Source organism: Hippopotamus amphibius, chromosome 11 (assembly GCF_030028045.1).
Source record: "Hippopotamus amphibius kiboko isolate mHipAmp2 chromosome 11, mHipAmp2.hap2, whole genome shotgun sequence".
Taxonomy (NCBI): domain Eukaryota; kingdom Metazoa; phylum Chordata; class Mammalia; order Artiodactyla; family Hippopotamidae; genus Hippopotamus; species Hippopotamus amphibius.
This window is the reverse complement of record NC_080196.1, coordinates 89,087,127-89,108,639: the sequence shown is the minus strand read 5'-3', so window position 1 is coordinate 89,108,639 and position 21,513 is coordinate 89,087,127. Positions and strand designations below refer to the sequence as shown.

The following is a 21,513-nucleotide window of genomic DNA, read 5'->3' as shown; positions in this document are numbered from 1 at the left end:
ACTGTATGTAATAAACTAAAATCAGTATGTGGAAGTGACAAGATGTCATTGAGCAATTTGTGATTCCCAGAGGGTAGCTCATTTTGTTGAAGTGCTAGAGGTGTTTCTTAATAAAAAACTGCATGATTTTGCTGAAAGGGATGTTGGTTATTGGCTTTGTCAGGAGAAGCTGAACCCCAGCTCTTAACATTCTGTGCTAAGCTTGGGTCACAATATTCTTTAGCTGTACTTTAAATTTGAATCCTGTTCCATTTGGACTTCATTTGCTATTTGAGTGCCTTCTCTTCTGTGGATGATTAATAAGTAGGGTGACTTTATATATTCTGGTGTGTTTGGGACAGTGCTCATTTATGTCTCTTGCCCTGGCAGTCATTATTTACGATGACTACATTCTGTCTTAAAGGTGTCCCATTTTGGATTGTAAATAATAAGGTTACCCTACTAATTTTAATTTGAGGGGAAAAGAATGTTTTTGTAAATCTCTTTAAAAGAAAAAAAAAAATCATCATAAGTACTTTGAGGATTAAACAGTTTTCAGAATAATGGAGATCCAAAATTGATACCCATTCAAAAAAGAATCTAAGCTTTAGTATATACTGATACAACCTTTTGATTTATCTAAATTCTTCCATAGCCATGTTATTCTTTTAATTTCATAATTATTTTCTTACATTCTTTTAAACAGAAGGCAGACAGTAACAAGCACTCCTTGCTGGATTGAACTTCATCTGAATGGACCTCTACAGTGGTTGGACAAAGTATTAACTCAGATGGGATCCCCTTCAGTGCGTTGCTCAAGCATGTCATAAAGCTTCGTCACCAATCAAGTCCCATCAAAAGACTTAACGTACCAACTCTTCTGTCATAGTATTTGTGTGTGGTCCCCATGGACTGTTTACTATCCAAAAATTCAAGAGAAAACAGCACTTGAGGTCTCATCAGTTAAAGCACCTTGTGGAATTGGTTTCCTATGTTCCAATATTAGATGGGAAAATTAGTGTCTAGAAATACCCCCCATAAAGGAGGAGGAGAAGATTTTAAAGACTTACTGATGTCTTGTTGGGCGTAAAACTGAGTGTCCCAAAGGTTTATTAATAACAGTAGTAGTTATGTGTACAGGTAATGTATCATGATCCAGTATCACAGTATTGTGCTGTTTATATACATTTTTAGTTTGCATAAATTAGGTGTGTGTGTGCTGCTTCTTGATTTAGGCAAGCCTTTATAAAGTTACAGTACCTAATCTGTTATTCCCATTTCGTTATTTTTGTGTGTCTTTTTTAATATATAATATATATCAAGATTTTCAAATTATCATTTAGAAGCAGATTTCCCTTGTAGAAAAACTAATTTTTCTGCCTTTTACCAAAAATAAACTCTTGGGGGAAGAAAAGTGGATTAACTTTTGAAATCCTTGACCTTAATGTGTTCAGTGGGTCTTAAATATTCATTGTTTTTGTGTTTATTTACTTACTGCTAAAACCTTATGGAAATCTTTCCAAACCACTCCTCCATTTCCACTTTTGTCCTGATACCAAAACAGCGTAGCGTGACATCCATCGCCAATAATGGTTGCACTGATACTGCCAGCACCAGTTAATTCTGGGGTACAGTAAGAATTCATATGGAGTAAGTCCCTTTGTCTTAAACCAAATTTCAGTTTTGACGGATGATAATAGACTTGTATGACCTAGCAGTCTTTTGATTTATCTTTACACATAAAAAATGCACAGGTGGCAGTATAATTATTTTCAGGGATATGCTACAATTATTTCAATATATTTGTCCTTTTAAAAAATTCAATATTTAAAAAGATATTTTAAAATATTTCAATAGCAAACCTAGTGCTCTTGAGTTGTTTCATTTGATTTAATTATCAGATTGTATTATAGAATGGACCTTTTGAAAATGTAATTGCTTCAGCAAAATACCTAGGAGAGCGATGCTGAGGTATGATCAGCAGATAAAGGTCATCTGTTTTTAAGGTATGCTGTATTAAATTTATAAAATCTGTGTTATTTTACATAATTATGAATTCCCAATTTTAAAATTTGGGGGAGAAACAGTTTAGCAAGTTTATTAGCTTATAATTACCTACAGTCTGAGCTGTTCTTAACTAATCCTGAATATGTGGTAACTATTAGAACCAATCATACTTTATGCTCCACAGTGACAGGAGATGTCAGAAACTGTCGGAAGCCCATCCTACAGCAGATAATCCTTATGTTTATTGTTAATTCACTGTAATTTAAACATTTATTTGCATCTCAGTGGCAATGGAAAATAACCACAAATGGAAAATAACCACTCCTGGTCCCCTGCTAGTAAGCTTTCATATTTTTAAAGACAGATTATCTTCGGTACTTGTTTTTTGAAACCACATTCACCTGTATCTGCAGGTGTTATTTTCAGTACTCAGCATTTGGTCGTTTTCTGTTAAATAGTCCCCATTTTCCTATATTTGTTTATGCGTGTATGTGTTCATGTAAACTTGGCTTAGTAATTTTTTATTCATTCAACAGGTATTTATTGTTCACCTGTTACGTGTGCCAGGAACTTTCTTAGCCTTTGGGTAAAGGTGAACAAGACAGATATGGCCCTTGCCTTTGCTGAGTTAGCAGTTACTGTAACAGTTAGCTTATTTGTCTATGAAGGAGATAAACAGGGTACTGTGATAGAACATAGAAGGCTTCTGTGAGGTAGCGATGCTTGAGTTAACACTTATGTGAGAAAGGAGCAAGCCATGTGGAGAGCCAGGGAAAAATAGGCATTCTTGGCAAAGAAAATGGCATCAAATGCAAGGCTTATTTTAAAGGAAGCTCATTATTTACTAGGTGTTTATGCTTTATACAAAAACCTCTACACAGATCTGAACTTGAGGATCAGATTGGTTCTACAGTTTATAATAGTTGAAGGTGGCCTTATTTTGTGACAGACTGCTTCATGTGTCATTCTCACTAATATTTCCTCTTCCTCAAGTCCTTATTGTGAAGAATTTTCACCAGGTCAGTACCATTTAAACTCTTTCTTTGATTCTGCCTTGGGCAGATTTTCACCATTGTAGCAACTGGCTGCTTGCTTCCAGACGCCCTGCCGCCTGCTAATTACTACTTCTACAGCCCATCTTGTGGCTAGAGTAAATGTCCTAGATATTACCACCTTCAGACCTGTTGGAAACATGGAGGCTCTGCCCTTCAGAAGTGTTTACTTATTTGAGAACTTGTAGAGATGTTAGGGAACACTCTTCTTTGGGCGCAAAGAACAACTTTGAAAGTGGTACAAGGTCCTGGCAGTTACTCTTGCATTGATATTTTAAGCGAAGCAGTGTCATCTGTAGCATTTCAACACACATCTCTACATCACATCTCTACAATTATGGTGGGATTCTTCTGTACAGTATGAAACTGGGACTCAACTCTTTGGAAGCACCTATTGTATTCAGCAGTTGGACCTGTCAAGCAGTCGACTTCATGGTGGTGGTGGTTAGACTGGTATGAATATGTTCAGTGGTCTTGTTTGCTTTTTAATGAGATGCTGGTTTTGCATTCTCTTCTGTCCACTGTGGCCTAATTTTGGCTGATTTTTTTTTTTTCCTTTAGGGTTTGTTTTCATTCTTCTAAGATCTCCTCTCTGTAGAATTTTGTCTTTATTTAAGTTAGCAACATCATTTAGAATTTCTTCTACACAGTCCTGGTTATTTCCTCAGTTTAACAACATGAGAACTGAATGATCATGCTATCACATTTCTAAGACATATGGTGGTTTTCACAGTGGATTGCATACAATTTAGGGCCAATTTAGGGAATTGGAGGCGGGTGACATTCCCACTGACTTTGGCCTGGCCAGTGGCAGCTTCACTTTTATTCTGTATTGGAGTTCTACAGATTTCTTTTTTAAAAAAGTTTTACTGCTTCAAAAAAAAGTTAGACTTTCCTGACTAGTTTTAAACTACAGGAGTTAGTATGCTAATTGTACATTATGATATACATTCAGTCAATAAACATTTATTGATGCCTGTTCTTTACCCAGCCAGTGTGATAGATGTTGAGTAATAAAAAGATAACTGGGATTTGGTACTGACTCTCAAGCCATCTTAGTCTTGTGGGGATTACTTTCTCTCTCAGGACCTGTCACTTTGCCAGAAGAGAATCTGCCTGATTTTCTTGAAAGCTAAATATTCTTTTTCTGTGCTCTTATTGTGTATTCTAAGTATATATTTGCAAATTGTTAATATCTAGAGTTTTTTTGAACCTTAAATCATATCTAGTTTTGCTTGATTCATCAGTCCTTTAAACATTGCCAGATTTTCTCCTTTGTTAACATTATTTTATTGATAATTTCACTTTATTTGTGCCTTTAATTGTCAGTTTCATCAAGGCTAAGATTTTGAAATTGGAAAACAATCAAGTCTAGTCTCTTGCTAGTTGAAATCAAAAAGTATATATACCCAGTTGGTTTCTCTACCTCTTCCAAAAACTGTCCAAATATACCTTTAACATCTTTCTTTTTTTAAAATAACTAAATACTTCGAGCATTTATTCAATAATCAGCACCCTCCTGGTCTGGTTGATGGGGGGATATAATATAATGCAAGACAATCCTCACTGTACTTAACATCTGTCTTTATGTACAGCCTTTACTTTCATAGCTAAATGTTCCATTCTCATAGTTTCCCCCCCCCCCCCCCCCCCCCCATTCCCCAGTATCTCTTTAGATACCTAAGTAGTCTGTGGACGTAAACAACCCATGATCTTGTCTCTTACTCTGGTGCAAGACATTGAGGGGTAGACATAACAAATTGTTACCCATTTTCTTCATGAACTTTATGAAGTCCTTTATATTCATCAACTGAATTTTATTCTTCCTTTCCTTCTCTTGGCAACACATATCCCTATTGGTTTTGCTAGGTGCCCTCTTCCTTGCCAGCCATACTTTATCCGTGTCCAACAGAATGTTTCTCTCCTTTGAGCTTTACTAAAGACCAAAAAGGACGGTGCTGTTCATACCCAGGGTCTTAATTTCTTCACCACGAAAGTTGACGTTGTTCAGATTGGTCAGTCACTGACATCTTACAAATGGCTCAGAAATTCTATCCAGTTAAATGTTTTTGTGATGATCAAATAGCATAAATCATCAGATTCTGTTTTAAATTATGTTTAGGATTATGAACTTTTCTGGCAGTTGCAGCCAATTATTTCCCTATAATACTAGCCCTGTTTCCACCTTGGAGCATAGTGGGGTGTTTGTATTTGGTAAAGTCAAGAGTAATAATGATAGTGTGTGGTGTCTAGAGGTTGTCAGAATCCTACTGAGTTTCTTTTATATCTTTTCAAGTTTTCCTAAATATTTTGTCTGTTCAGACTACGTTTTGTGTGTGGAGATTGAGGGACAAATTATCTCTTGGAGTGGAATTCCTGTGTTGGGAGCCTCAACCAGGAAATGTGAGCTATACTAGATGCAGATAGCCTCATGATAGCGTTTATGATACGAACTTGTCTGTTCACATAATTTCTTGAGTAGGAACTGTTTTATCTTGGATAGTATAGCTAACTTTATATATAGCATAACTGCCTTAAATCTTTTTAGTAGGAAATAAATTATATAATGTGTATATATGGATTTATATATACATATACACTCATAGAAAAATCCTAACAGTAGGGGTCGTTTGCATACATTTTAACAGTGTTCAATGATTCTATTGTTTAAATCTCAGATCTCAGTAAAAAATTCTGAAGTTGCCTGCTGACACTTCCCTTTCATGGACAGACCACCAGGGTAAATTTCTTATTCTGCCAGGGTCCTAATTTGGCAGTTCAGTTAGTATGCCGTTTTTAGGCAGCTTGACAATTAACAATCATAACTGGAATTTACTAACATCGGAAGGAGAAAAAAAAAAGGCTCTGAGTGGTCTCTGGAAAGTACTGACTTAAGGTTACCTTTTTTTTTTTTTTGATAATGTGAGATTGTGTGCCCCCCACCCCTGCTGTTTTCCCCTGGCAGAAGACTGCTGCTTAAGATACCCTGGGAAGTACCACTGCCAGGTCAAGTTTTCCTGTATTTAAGGGTAGCCTGAAGATGACTTTCTTAGCTCTGCTGAGCAGAAATGGATTTTCCAAAGTTCTTTGGGCCCTTTCTGATTCACAGAGGATCTAACCAGAGTGTATTAGTCTCAGTTAACTTCAGTGTCAATTGGTTTGCTGCCCTGAGGTCCATAGTAGACTCAGAATTTCACCACTGATTGAGATGTTTAAGGGCCCTTTGAAAGAATAGTGCCGCTGATGATGGGAGTGAGGATTCATTAACTCCACACAAAGGACTTTCAGATTTTTTCCCAGCCAGGTTTTCCCCAGAATTATATTTGTCTACCCTCTTTAAAAAAAAAAAAAAAAAAAAAAAGCTCTTATTTTCTCCAGAATTTCCAGTTTGCTGTTTTGGCTGGTGGGTATGGATTTACTTTCTCTTTATAATTAAAGACGCTAATTTATTGAACCATGAAATCCATAATATATTGATTTAGGGACAAAAGTGAAGTTTTAGAATTGTAAAAATAGTTATATATTTTTTATTTCACACTCGACTGTTCTTTTTCCATGTGGCTTTACAGCTATTGGCCATTTTACAGTGTTAGTCACTAGGTTAACTTGCCATATTTCTGGTTCTGTATTAAGTCCTGCTGTTTACAGTGCTGTGGCATAAAGTTGGTTCTCAGCATTTGTCTGTAGAAGTAGAAGTCTTACTAAAGTCTTTTTCTTCCAAAGAGATTTTCCTTTCTCAAGAAGTTCCTGAGAAAATACTTGTTTGTCACTCTCTTTATTCACATTCTTGGATTGTTCAAATGGAAAAAAAAAGTGTTGGTGAAAAAGATTAGGGTCCTTTTCTGATGAATGTATGTACCTGCATTAAGAATGTAATCATTTGTTGGTTTTATGTAATTAATATACACAGATTAATTTAAAATCAGGAGAAAGAATTATCACATACATAGTAGGTAACATGCATGGATTTTACATTTTTTTCTAAATACCCTATTTTTTTGCAAAATGTAGAACCCAAAATGGTCATTTCTTAGACCAACTTTACCTCAGGCTTCGTTTTTGCTGTTTTGACTCTGGCCTTTAAGGCATAAATATTTATATCTTTTTATTAGTGGTAGTGAAACTGTGACACTAACCATTTCTATACACGACGGCAAAACAAGAAAAACTATAAAGATTAAGATGAAAGTAGTTGTGCGGTTGTTAGCTAGATCACAGCATTATAGGCAAAATAAAAATGTTCGTATCTGAGAATATTTTTTTTTTTTGCCATCTTTTCCCAAGGCCAGACCTTCTGGTAGAGCACAGTTAAAAGTAACATAATTCTGGGCCTTTGTAATCTGAGGGAAATAGCTCCAGTTGGCAGTCTTCTTGTTAATATATGAAGCAAGAATGTGGGAAATAGTTGGCAAAGAGTCTTTTCACCTAAAAAAAAAAAAAAAGAATATGAAAAGATATGACTGGATTATTCATTTAGCTCTCAAAATCTCAAAAAGATACAGTAAAATGCTGTATAACTGTACAAAACCAGAAGAACCTATAGAGAGGATTTGTGTGAAAACAGGTTTCAAGGATGAACTTTTATACACTGCTCACCAATTTGCTTAAGTTTTACCAACTATTCTTAAAATTGATACTGTTAAATATTTACGGACTTCTAGGAACCAGAGATGAGCAAATGTCCTAAAAATATTTTTGAGCTGATTCCCTCATAAGTAGCCCTGTATGCTCTTGAAAATTCTTACCCTTTCTCTAGCGATACTAAGGGAGGACTGAGTAGTGTTCTTAGGGAGACCAACTGCCCTGCTGTGCCTGGGACTGAGGCTGTGCCTGGGATGTGGGACTTTGAGTGCTAAACCCAGGAAAGCCCCAGGCACACCAAGGAGGCGCTGATGGCCCTAGGTGTTCTAGTGACTTACCCTCACCTTAAACATTGTAATAGTTGCGATTCAGCTCAGCTGCCCTATGGCCCATGTGTCCTCCAATCACTTATTACTGTTGATGGAATGTGAGATTTATACCAATAATAGCTAATAGCACCAACGTGGTAATGAGACCAACACAGTAATCCAGGGAAGGTAACTGGTGGTTTAATGAAACAGAAGAGGCAACTAAATATTGAAGTTCTTCAGAACCTGTGTGTATATGTAAGTACAGATCATGTCTTCCCGGAGTTAAATGTGATCTGAAATTTAAGTTTTCATGGTAAAAGAAAACTCAGTAGTGTGTGGATTTCTTCTCTCTTGAGGGAAAATATGGCCTTTGATGCTCTGTCCTCTACTACGTTCCGCAGACTCTCCTGCTCAAGAAGCCTGAGCGTGGCATTATATGTCTATGCTCAGTGAATGTTGTATTGAGATTACTAAATGCGTCAGCCAATGGCAGGTGAAGGAATTGGGTGTCCTGATCCAGACTGAGCAGCGCCCTCAGTTCTGATAGCCTCCTACCCCTCAGGTGCTTACCAGCTACACCACCAACCACGGGAGGTGAGATTTTTCTGAGATGGCATTAATTTTGTAATGCAATATGATGGATGCAGAGTCTGTTGTTGTTTCCCTGTGGTAGTCCTCAGACTGCATCCTCTGTGCACTGTGATGTAGATGGTAGATGTGTTCTTTGTAAGCTTTAATCCTATGATTGTCAAAATATGATGTGGTTCCATTTTTTTTTAAATCAATGAGCTGAGGCTTTATTTCAGCTGGTTTTCAAGTTAAAATTGTGAAATGCTGATTTCCTTCCCTCCACCCACACCAAATATTTTAGTCTATTTAAAGTACAAAAACAAAAAAATAGTTCTACTTAAGAAAACATTGCTTAAATGTCCTGTGATTTCTGGTCAAATTTTTATATATATTTGTGTGTGTCTGTATGTGCTTCACTTTTTACCTTGTTGGCTCTCTACCTGTGTTAACAGTACTGTCACCATTGAAAGGTGAACATTTTTCCTAGCATTAAAAAAAAAGCCATTTGAGTTGTTTACCATGTTATTACGGGACTAATTTTTAATTGTTTTCATTGATTTTGATTTAAACTGATCTTTTTTTAGAGGGGATTCTATTTTGCTGACCATACTCTAAATTGTACAAAAACCAAAAAAAATTGTTGCGTGTATTTTCACATAATGGAATTATGCTATCAAGAGTGCATCTTTTTATTTTTTAAGCTTGGTGTTGTATGAGAAGTCTATTCCCACTCGCCTGGCAGACAGATACACACTGCTTAGTATACACATAAAACACGCACCTCACAGTGCTAGTAGGTTAGGCATTTTAGTTTACTTCAGAGCTTTCCTGTACCAAATTAGTGATCTAATACACATGATCTGTGCTATAGACAGACTAGAAAGTGAAATTCACATTTACTCTCAAAATGTACTCTTAACCAAAAAAGCAAATGGTATGTTTTTAAAGACTTTATTGAAAAATAATACATAAGACATACTCATAATTAGTTATATCATTGTCATGAAATAATTGAAAAACTTTTTAGATCAACTGGACTCTTCTTTGTGCCTTGCAAGAGCTCAGTTCCTAGGATGGATCGATAAGACACCTACTTTAGGATGCAACAAAAGGGACCTCAAAAGCTGAAATACACTATGCTAATTGGCATTGAACCAGCCCAGGGACTAGCTTGATTTCCTTAAAAATTTTGTATTGGTAGGAAACCTACTTAAACAAATCCTACTTAAATTGCTACACCATAAAGCTCTATAAACAATGTGAAAGCAACCTCCCAACATTGAACTACAGCATCACTTCAGTTGACAGATGACTAGAAGAGATCCTTTTCCACTGTCCCTTCACCCTGGAAGCATCCCTACTCGTGACCCTGCTGGTAGTGACGCTGCTTATCTGCACCAGGAGATTTTCCTAACAAGCCCAGTGTCCATAATTGTGCATATTCAAGGGGCTGAAGAGAGAAGTATTGTTTGTGTGTTTGGGCTTTCTCTCCACTTGGCAAATCCTTTTTTCCCTCTTGCTTCAAAATAGATTGAAAGCCCTAGTGTGGGAAGCACACCTATTAATATCAAACAAATGTACTCCAGCGCCCTCATTCTCAGCACCAGGTGTGCCCGAGAACTAGGGTGAAGACTGTGTTCATCCGCTGCCCAAGAATATATTTGCACCATGCAGTTATCCAGCTTCTTTTTAACAGACTCATATCCTCTTCATCAAAATAATATGAGATGAACCCAACCTAAAAATTAAGTTTGCAAATGTAGGAATCCAAAAGAAAAAGCCAAAAGCATACGTTCAAGCTATTTTCTGCTACAATGAACAGATATGGAAATACTTGTAGAATTGATCTGGTGCTAGTTTGCATGTAGACTTATAATAATTGCATTCTTAAAGTCGACCGCATTAACTGAGGGCAAGAACATTGAACCAGACTTAAGGGTAGCAAGTTCTGTGATAAGCCAACATCAGACTACATGGTCTTTAGGAAGCTGTGACAGAGTAGAATGTGTTACTTGTGCTCCAGTCCAAACTACATGACCTTATTGTTGGTTACAGGATAAAAGGAGTTTGAGATGGGCACTTGCCATAGTTTTTACAATCATCAGTTGTTTTGTTGGCTGCCTCTGCACCTACCTTAATGCTGTGCGGCAATCAATTTGTTTAAAAAGTTTAAAAAGTAGTTTAGGAAAGTGATGAGGTCCTAGAGGAAGGAGAAGTTGCTTCAGAATGGTGTGGTGCAGGACGAGGAAGGACAAGATGCAATTTAAGCACACTGTTCAAGGATGCATTGAATTTGGGTAGATGGAGAGGACCTTTGGGGCCAGTCGAAATGAGATCTTGGAACAGAACTTGTGGATCTGAATATGCATGAAAGCTGGACAACTTTACTGAGCTGCTATGTATGGTGAGCAGAAAACTGACAACCACAGCTAGGTAGGTGCTACTGTGAAGCCCACATCCAATAATAGAACCTAGATAACCAGGAGGAAAAGCCGTAGATAACTCTACACCTTGGGTGTTGTAATCTACGTAGAGATTGTGCTGCTGAGCTGGCTGGCTGGGGCAGAGGACATGAGGACACCAGCCATGACACCAGCTGAGGATGGACTGCTTATGTGGGGGAAGGGGGCAGTTTAAACACGTACGTATACGTGTGTGTATTAAGTGAGATTTACAGCTGGAGACTGTTAATCTAGAGAACCCTCTGAAATTTTATGCAGAATTTTGTGGTACAGGTAGACTTTTATGGTGAGAAGTAGCAATCATCAGAGGCCTTAACCACTGCCCGACAGCGTTTCCATTGAGACTACCCATCTTGAACTTAAGCTAGAATTAACTCTGATTTAAAATCTTTAAGGTTTTTTTTATGAGAGATCTTATCTCTAAGCTATATTAACTTGTTATCGGCAGTATTTGGTCACACTTTTAAATATAAATGCCATGTAAATAAGATGTTAATATAACTGATGACCCACTTTTAAATGGTTGTTTGCAGTTTTTAAGTATGTTTGGGCTACAGTGGGAAAAAAAAGATTTGCACAAGCCTAGCTTAACATCTGGAATAAAAGTATTCTAGGTTGCCTTTTTATATTGAAAATATTTTTATATTGAAAAAAAACAGATGAGTGTCTTTGTTTTACCCAAGAACCACAAGCTACTTCGTTCCAACTTTTAAATCAAGATCTTGAATAATAGCGTGTGGTATCACCACATTTTAAAAACGTACTTGGTCAATCACAAACACATTTTCTAAGGAATTGAATTTTATAGAGATAATTGAATGCTTTCATCTGTAACAGAATTAGTGGCCTGCAAACCACTGTGGTTTCTTGCTTTGCTCTGAAGTTGGTAAAGGGGGGATTTTCTGCTCCAAGGTACATGCATAAAGGAAGTACGATACAAAGTGAAATTCAGTTTTTAAATTCTAAAGCAACAACCACTGACAAAATGTTATCCCCTAAAAGTTTAACTACTTTTTAAGTAAACAATTGTTTTCCTATCTTTTATCATTCCAGTATCTAGGTGCTTACATTTAACATAAGTATAAAATCAAATATGTTAATAAAATCAAGCTAGATTTGGTAAACTAGGTTTGGAGTAAAGTTTCTAGTAATGTCTGTATAAAATCTTATATGGGGTGATTTTCATTAACCAAAATGTTGCTTAATTCTCTGTGTTCTGCTTCCCCCTATTTCCAGCCTACCCCTATAACCTCTTGCAATTAAAGTAACCCTTAGAAAACTGCCTTATCTTAGAATATTTAATTGATTTGTTTCTATGTTTTTTAAGAGCGGAAATCACAAAAGAGAGAGGTGTCTAAGTCTGGTTTGTTATTACATTCTTCAGAAGATCACCTTTAAGATGGGTGCATATTTTGTGTATCCTCTCTTAATTTGTTTCCATGGGTGTACTTTTATTCTATTGAGTAGTGACACCAAGGAATAACTAATCTTCAGATTTACAATTTACATAATTAGTGACTGGCTGAAGAAGCAGATTGAACATAAAATCTAAGATAAAACTGAGAAATGGTGGAAGATTTATATAGTTTAGTCTCTTTGGTTGTCTGGCTGTTTCTGAACTGGGCATAGCAATGTCTTAAAGGACATTTAAGCAACAAGAATGCTAGGGGTGGAGTGCTTGAAGAAAAGATCCCTGCAGTGATCAGCTACTTCAGTTTTCCTGGATAATGAAATAAAACTCCATTGCCTTCTTTAAACAAACTTCTTCTGTCTTTAATGACTTTGGACAGGATGACATTCTGCTAGTTTTAAGCCTTGGTTATCATTTCTGATGTAATGGAGAATACAACTGAACTCAGAGTCAGATCTTTGGTTTGGCCCCTGACTGCCAATTTATGGTGACTTTAGATAATTTCAACAGTCGGCTTTGAGTTCCTCATTTCCTCCAATTCCCCAAAATGAGGAAGTTGCTTTTCAGGGTGGTTATGAGGATTAAATGAGAGCACTTCACACTGGGTAGGAGGTCAGTGCTGAAGGACTGAATCCACAGTCTAATCCACAGTCAGGAGGTGGTGACAGCGGAGAAGGTCTTTGTTACCAAACCTGCCTCAGAAAACTGCGAGAGATACCACACAGAGATGTCAAGTAAATGAAAACCTGTGGGAGCAATTATCCATTGCCACAGAAGTAATGCGCAACAACCATAAAAGCCCAGTGGTATGCAGTTACAAACATTCATTTAGTTTACGAGTTAGGTCAGTGATTTAGATGGGGCGTCTCTGGGTAGTTCTAGTTTTGCCTGGCTCGCTGGGGAGGTGTCCTTGACTCAGCCCTTTTCTGTGTCTCTTCCTCCTACAGCTACCCCAGGCATGTTTTCATGAGGTGGTAGGAGGGAAGGGCAACTGAACCCAGTCCCACAAGCCCCTTTCAAGTGTGCACCCTCCCTGCGGGCTGACCGGCATTCTCCAGAAGAAAGCCCCAGGCAAAGCTCAGAGTGGAAAGGCATCACACAGTGAAAAGGCAAAGAAGGAGGGTATCAGGAGGGTGAAGAATTGGGGCCCTAAAGGCAATCAATCCACCATGCCCGCGCTTTGTGCTGTCTGACTGTTGTACTTATTTACCAATAAAGAGTGGGAAATGTGGGGAAGTTGAGGACATCCAGCTGGGATCTGTTTGGTTCAAGTGTTTTCAATCTATGGAGAATTAAGTAGCAGCCTCTTCTAACATACACCATTGAAGGTGAGTTAAAACTGAAGCAATGGAGGGCTTCCCTGGTGGCGCAGTGGTTAAGAATCCGCCTGCCAATGCAGGAGACATGGGTTCGATCCCTGATCCAGGGAGATCCCACATGCCGTGGAGCAGCTAAGCCTGTGTGTCACAATTACTGAGCCTGTGCTCTAGAGCCCACAAGCCACAACTACTGAGCTCATACACTGCAACTACTGAAGCCTGAGTAGCTAGAGCCCGTGCTCTGCGAGAAGCCACCGCAATGAGAAACCCATGCACCGTAATGAAGAGTAGCACCCACTTGCCACAACTAGAGAGCCCGTGGGCAGCAACAAAGACCCAATGTAGCCAAAAATAAAATAATAAAATCTTTAAAAAAAAAAACAACCCAAAGCAATGTATTTTCTGTCTACTCTAGGTTCTTCCTTCTGGTTGCCCCCGGCCGTTATCACAGGACCGGAATTAGCACCCTCTAAACTTCGAGACTGGCTTGTATAGAACTAGGAGATTCCACCTCACAAATGAGGTAAAAGGAAGCCTTCAATTCAGAGAAAACTATTCTCTTAATGATGAACTTTACATTCATTAATGCCACTTTCCAAAACCTTTCTGGGACTTCTTATATGCAAAGAAGCTGTATGCTTACTGTACCTTACGCTGGCCCTTTCTGGAGGCCTGGAGTGCTTTAGGGAAACTTCACCAATGATAATGATGGATCACGGTATGTTGTAACTCTGACACACGTTTTAAAAAAGGAAACACCACAATTATCTGTGTCCTGTTTCCTTATTACAAGTATCAAAATTGTGTGGAGGCTCTGAGTCTCTGCTGTTGAGGAAGTTGGGAAGTGAGCGTTTCTTTGGTGACACGGCTGAGCTTTCCACGGTAGCCCTGGAAAGTGGTATTGACTTCAGCCTTCAACTTTTGTGTCCTGTGTTTCCTTAGCACATTTTTCAGAGAACTGAGTATATTTCTCCTCAAATATGTTTAAATGAGTTCCCTTTCCCCATATTCCTCTTTAATGGTCACACAACTTTTGATTATCACATTCATATAATTACACAAAAATATTTCATGATCTTTTACTGGAGGCACAAGGGATGAAACTCTGTATTTAACTTTATAATACACCCATTATTTTTGTAAAATACAGAAGCACCAGCAAAAAAAAAAAAATCACCCAGATTACAACAACCAGAGAAAACCACTGTTTGGTGTAATTTTTTCCTCTCCTTACTTTGGATGTATATGCATTTATTTTATTTTATTTATTTATTGGCTGTGTTGGGTCTTTGTCATTGCTGTACATGGGCTTTCTCTAGTTGCTGCAAGTGGGGGCTACTCTTCATTGCAGTGCATGGGCTTCTCGTTGCTGTGGCTTCTCTTGCTGTGGAGCACAGGCTCTAGGCATGTGGGCTTCAGTAGCTGTGGCATGTGAGCTCAGTAGTTGTGGCTTGTGGGCTCTAGAGCGCAGGCTCAATAGTTGTGGCGCACGGGCTTAGCGGTCCCGCAGCATGTGGGATCTTCCCAGACCAGGGCTCGAACCCGTGTCTCCTGCATTGGCAGGCGGATTCTTAACCACTGTGCCACCAGGGAAGTCCTAGATGTATATGTATTTTTAACGGGAAATGTTTGAAGCTTCTCCAGCAGCACATTCAGTTAGTGAAAGCTATTACAAATCATAAGAAAAATCTCTAAAATGCATTAAGCCATTCAACAAGCCATAATGGACAAGTTTTTTTTTTTTTACTCACTTTGAGCAACACAAAAATTTGGTGTTTGAGATTAGATATAAAGATTTTAGACATTCTTTTCATGCATGATTTTTTATGTGCCTTAAATGGACTATATACTCTGATTAGTGTACTTGGAACCAAACTTTTCTTTGTCATGTCTGTTGCAAGTGTCCTAAAATAAAAGTGCATTGGAACCAAAGAATTTGATTGATCACCTAGTATTGTGTTTGGATATAATGAGCATAGCAAATATATTGGACATACATAGTACTAAACATGCCAAGCTAATCAATTAGTTACATTAAACCATTTGTGATTACTTCATTGTTCATGTTTTGGTAAATTGTTTAGGCAGTTATTAGATGAAGTTCTGTCTTTTCTTATTTTCCAACTTGTAAATGTATTATTGAAAAGTATTATACATTTTACATATAATCCAAAAATGTCATAATGTGCTTTGGTATTTTTTTTAAAGCTACACAGTTATGTAAGAACATTTTTTCATGAAAACCAAAATTTCTGAACAATACATAGACATAATTAAAAAAAAAAAAAAAAAAGAATTTCCTTCCATTCCAATCCACTTCCACAGCCCTCCCTGAAGAAAACCATTGGGTATTTTTGCCTCTGCTAAAAGTGGACTGGGAGTTAAAATTTGCAAGGAAAGTTGATCTTATCTCCAGGTTCTGAGAGTCCCCCATGGTGAGAATGTATCTTTATCGTCCCTTAGGTGACCCCCCTGCTAGTCCCACAGTGACTCTCCAGAGCTCGAATTCTCCTCACCAGCAGATCCCCCTCCTCCCCTCCTCAGCCCGGAGCCAGAGGAAAAGTCTTGCGTCAGAACTAAGCAATGGGTTATAAGCCCAGCTGGTTCTGCGTGGCTTCTCTAGAAGGCTTCCAATCAGTTATTCCTTCTCAGATTGTCAATTCTCAGTTGCCACTTGCCCCTTCCTGCAGCCTATACATCCTCAGTAACTCCCACTTTAAAAGACAACAGGAAAATGAAGACAAAGTTCTTTGCAACCCCATAAGGAGGCCTGCTGTTCACAGCCAAGCATGTTGAGACCAGTTTGTACCAGTCATCTCGGTTTTCTGTCCTAATCCCCTTACTCGCTGAAGTCACCTCTCCAATCTCTGCACTTGCTCTTGGATGCAGCGTTTGTCTTTTCCCTCAGACTGGGAGGAAGCTATATGCTGTCCAAGGCTAATTCTTGTACCAGTGCTTAGATAACTGGTTTCCAAAATGGAGTCACAAGGAGAGCTTTTAAAATGCATCTTCCCTGGCTTCCCCTGAGGGATTTAGCAGGTCGGGAAGAGAGCAGTGGGAGCTGCATTTTTAGAAAGCCCAAAGCGATGGTCAGCCAGCAACCCCCTGCTTTAGACCGCATTTCCCTGTGGGCTTTCAGACCTTGTCCCGTTGATGCTCTTCCCTTTTCCCACCTCCCACACATTGCAATTCAGACTGTGCAAAAGAAAGTTGCACTTTCTTCATTTCATATCAATAATTTAAAATTCCTCGTGAGCCCCATCTGGCTTTATTTAGGAGGGTGTGGGAGGCGGTAGATGACCTTAAACTTGCCAATCAAAGATAACTCATTCTCTTATTGCAACAGTTTGTCTTGGGCTTCAGATTGCCTCTTTGGAATAAATGCTCAGCTTTTCAAAGTGTCTTCCAATCTTCCTCCCCAAGATGGCTGTAGTGGGTGGGGGAATAGAAGTCACCTCTGGGTGACAGGGGAAGTGGTTCTCCAGTGGATGTGCTCAGGTCCTTGGACAGTCTTGCTCCTGGTGTTCCATCCTGCTGTCTCTGTTCAGTGGCTGCTGTCCTTACTGAATCTTACTGACTCCTTGACTTTTGTTTATATGTCAGCATGTCCCACTGCTGACCACAGCTCTGCCATTGCCCTTGGTTTCAAGATCTCCACTTTCAACAGCCTTCATTTTCCAACTTTAGGATTCTTTATCTGCTTGACTTTTGAGAAAGGAGGAGGTTGGAATGTTGGGATATCCTGAGCATCTTACTCAAGCTTTGAGAAGCCAACAGAGTATTCTCAGACTAGCTGGTCCGCTCCCTCTACCAGCCCTGAGCTAGTACCCCCAAGCTGTATTGCATATGCCTCTGAGCCACAAGAAGGACTTCTCTGAGTGGCTTGCAGTCTTCCCCAGGCTATGCCTAGGAAAGTGGTCCATTTACCCATCATGCAATTTCTGTCTCACTCTCCATCCCCATCCTGCCCTCTCCACACTAGAGTTTTGACCCTGAGAGGAAAGAGAGTGAAGTCACAGGTGTTCTTACTTCTTTACAACCTACTCTTCTTTCTGAATCCTTTTCTCTCCCTGCCCTAGGAGTCATTCCTCGTTCTCCCGAATGAAACGACTCTTCTTACCTCATAAACTAAGTTCCCTCTATCTACAGCTTAGGGTAATACTCACGTTCAGTCCAAGCTTTGCTTTCGGTATGAGAATGGAGCTCTTAGAATTTAGAACTCCCTTTTCATTCTCAATAAAACCCGACTCCCAAGACTCCTTATCTTCATCCTAGAGATGCCAAAGAATAATAAACTAATAAAGACTAAAGGTCATAGCTGAGTAGTGACTAAGCTATTACTCTAGTACATAGACTTTTCTGTCCTGCCATTATTAAACATCATGGCCTAGGTTTATTGGAAAGACTGCAGGAGGAATTCTGTACAAGGAAGATGGAATGTTTAATATTATCAAAGTATTGGCTCTACATAGACATTCTTACCCCAGACTTGCTCTTTCTGGCTTCAAGGTTTGCCTGTTCTTGTCCTAGTACCTTGAATGTCCTCTCTTCAGCCTAATATAACATCCCTCAAAGCCCGGTGCAGATATCACCTCCACCAAGGACCTCTTTATTCTCTCCAAACTTTGTCCCTTCTGAGCATTTCCTTTGTCATTTGTGCCTACTGGTGGGAGAGCATTTATCATGTTATAATTAGGCCTATGTGCACTTAACTTCCTTGCTAAATCATGGGCTCCTTTCTGCCTTGGAAAGCTCTCCAGCCTTCGCTCTGCACTTCCAAATTTATCCATGCTTCTTGACCCAGTTTGAATTTGATCTCCTCTGCAAAACCTTCCCTAACCACCGCTATTGAAAATTCCCTTCCCCCGTAGCGATAACTGGCTGCAGCACTTGGAAGCTCATGAGATGCATACACACAAAATCTTATATGGGAGCACGGGAGACAGTGCCATGAGCACTCGTGAAAGAGACCTCGACAGCCAGTTTGTAAGTACCGGGGCCTTCAGAAAGAGTGGTTTAGATTTGATCAGCACCACATAGGCTATACGCTCCTTGAGGTCAGAGGCTAAAATCAGTTTTTCCCAAACATTTTTTTTTCCTATATGCTACGTCTTTGTAACCACGTCAACATTTCCAGCAGTGCCTTATGCAAAGCGGGCATGCAATACACGTATCTTGATGGACTGACAGGTGCTCAGAAACCCTCTCCTGATTGATCCTCTTGTGATGTCTTCCTTTCCTGAGAGCTCATTAATTTTTAAGTTGTTTTCCTTGAAATGCTCGGTTTGCTTCTTTCCTCCGTCCACATTTTTTTTTGCCTTCCACGGGGTCGCATCTTGATCAGTGGCTCATTTTCTCTTTTGTGATCACAGGTTTTGGCAAACATTGAAATAAGTGTGAGCTCTGGATGGAGGCAGGGGGAGACGTGGGATTGGGGACCAACCCATTCCAGCTCATAGAAGGAAATGGTACCTGGAAGTGCTAAAGCACATCTGGGTTTCAGGGGTAGCTTTTTTCAAAGCAGCAGAACCTTGTGGTTCTCATTCTGTCCCTGGAAGCCAAGGGGACTTGGCTTAGTGCCTACCTTCCATTTGGTGCTGGGGGCTCGGAGTTAGACTAGTCTCAGCTGAAGCTGTGGCTACTGCAGTGTGGTCCTAATGAACACCCCGTGGCACTCCAGTCCTTGGGGGCTGTGGTGCTCATTCCAACAGAAAAACTCTACGTCAATAATTATGTCTTTAGAGAACCAGACAGGCGCAGAGATTATTTTGACACGACAAAACCAGGATTGGCAGCACGCCCCGCGCCCCCACTCGAGGGAGTGAGGAGCGTGCTGGATCCAGAAGACGGTGCAAGGGCGTGAGGGTTCAGCCACAGCTGCGCCTGCAGATGCGTGGAACCCAATGTGTTGGTTGAGCAACCAGTCTTTTTAAATACTGATTTTGTGCCTCGCACTGTGGGTACTGTAGGAGAAACACCACCTATTCGGGAGAACGTTGATATGCTGTCACGGGTGGAACCAGTTCCGACTATAAGGCAGTATGGAATCAAATCAAAAGCACAGTCTGGCACAAAGTGCCACAGGGTCCCTGAGGGAGCAATGAGGGTGGGCCAAGATGGGGAGGGGAGGATGGGTAGCATTTGACTTTGAGAACATAGCCTGAGCAGAAGCACCTTGGGGATGGTGAGCGTGGAGGAATGGAGGTACAGGAGACGCGTGGTGGAGAAGAGGAGTGGGCAAGGGGAAAGTCCAGGAGGGTCTAGAACAGGGAAGTGACTTGATTGGTGGCCATTTAGTTTATTTTCAAAAGTGTACAATTTGGAATTTGCTTGGTTCCTAGAATTCCTTGATCAGGTTACTTCTTCCTAGGATGAGAAGCCAGTACACAGGGCCCGAGTACCTGGCTGGGGCATTTGGCAGTGACCAAGCTCAGATGAACCCTCTAGGCAGCCAGGATGGTAGGAGCCCTCTGACTTCATGTCTGCAAGGGTATGTGTTTCCACTATGTAATTACCAGCGTTTAACAGACTTTTATCAGCCCTCTTGAGGATGGCTTTTGGCAAATGGGGTAGAAATCTATCATGCATTTAAATGATCTGACTCACAGACATAGAGAACAGATTTGTGGTTACCAAGGGAGAGGGGCAGTGGGGGAGGGATGGACTGGGAGTTTGGGTTAGTAGATACAAACTATTACATATAGAATGGATAAACAACAAGGTCCTACTGTACAGCACAGGGAACTATATTCAACATCCTGGGTTAAACCGTAATGGAAAAGAATATAAAAAAGAATGCGTATATGTGTATAGCTGAGTCACTTTGCTGTACAGCAGAAATTAACACAACATTGTAAATCAACTATACTTCAATTAAAAAAAAATAAAAAATTATACCCACTCTCCTCTTTATAAGGTTTTCTGTAGCAACTTCATTCCACTCCATATCCAAGTATGTCTCAGACAAGGAAGCAAAAGGAAGTAGATAGTTTGTTCTTTTGGGTCAAGAATTAAGAAGAAATCTCCATCCAAATAACAGGTATGTGGTGGGAAAAAATGACAGACAAGGCTGAACATTGGATGTCATCCAACAAAGCTCTTAAAAGATTGGAGTCAGTGCCCCATTTTTGAGCTCTAACCTAGACCTGGAGGTCTGGAAGACCTGGCTCGGACTCAAGAGTGCTTAATTGTCTTTCTGGTTCTGGGTCCTTTTTAGCCCCCTGGGAAGAGGGGCCGGGGTGGGCTGTTCTTCATGAGAGCACGTATCTAGACTGGCTGGTCTACCTGAAAATCCCCTGTGGGTTTCCTTAACCTCTTCCTGGTTCAGTTTCCAGATTGAAGTGTCCCTCCCATCCCCATCCCCACCCCCACCCCCCTCCCCCCGCCCCTGCCTGTTTCTGGCCTAGAAAACTGACATTGCTTTACCACCAACCGACATCTGCCTTATGCTTTAGGGAACTGAATAAAAGGAAGGGGTGGGGGTGACTAGAGAAGCTTCAGGCCTGGCTTGTAGTGTAGAGACTGCCTGTTTCCATGGCAGCACAGAGCTTCTCCCTCCCCCGACCACCAAGATGCTGGAGGACAGACTTGTTCCTGTGATACTGTTGTTGAGAACTTTACTGAGAATTCTTCCTTGAGCTCTGCCTGTGACACCTTTAGTAGTTCTTTATGATGGTGAGGTCAGCAGGCAAATTGTTGGAAACAGCCCAAATTACTTGGTTGATTACCATATAAGGGGCTGTTGAACAATAAAGGTAGAACTGAAGCAATGGAAGTGCTTTTCTCTGTCTTTTGTAAATTAACTCTGATATAAATTCTTAA

General features: G+C 39.8%; 1 protein-coding gene across 9 annotated transcripts in view; it reads left to right on the top strand.

The window, feature by feature from the left end:
- Positions 1 to 7,483, top strand: part of SMAD2 (SMAD family member 2) — a 90,098-nt gene extending 82,615 nt beyond the window's left edge. For all 9 annotated transcript variants that reach the window (XM_057698125.1, XM_057698123.1, XM_057698124.1 and 6 more), the window contains one exon: positions 686 to 7,483. In XM_057698125.1, coding sequence (XP_057554108.1) covers positions 686 to 809 — 124 coding nt within the window. In that variant the 3' untranslated portion in view covers positions 810 to 7,483. The remainder of the gene's footprint in view (positions 1 to 685) is intronic.
- The last annotated feature ends 14,030 nt before the right edge of the window (positions 7,484 to 21,513 follow it).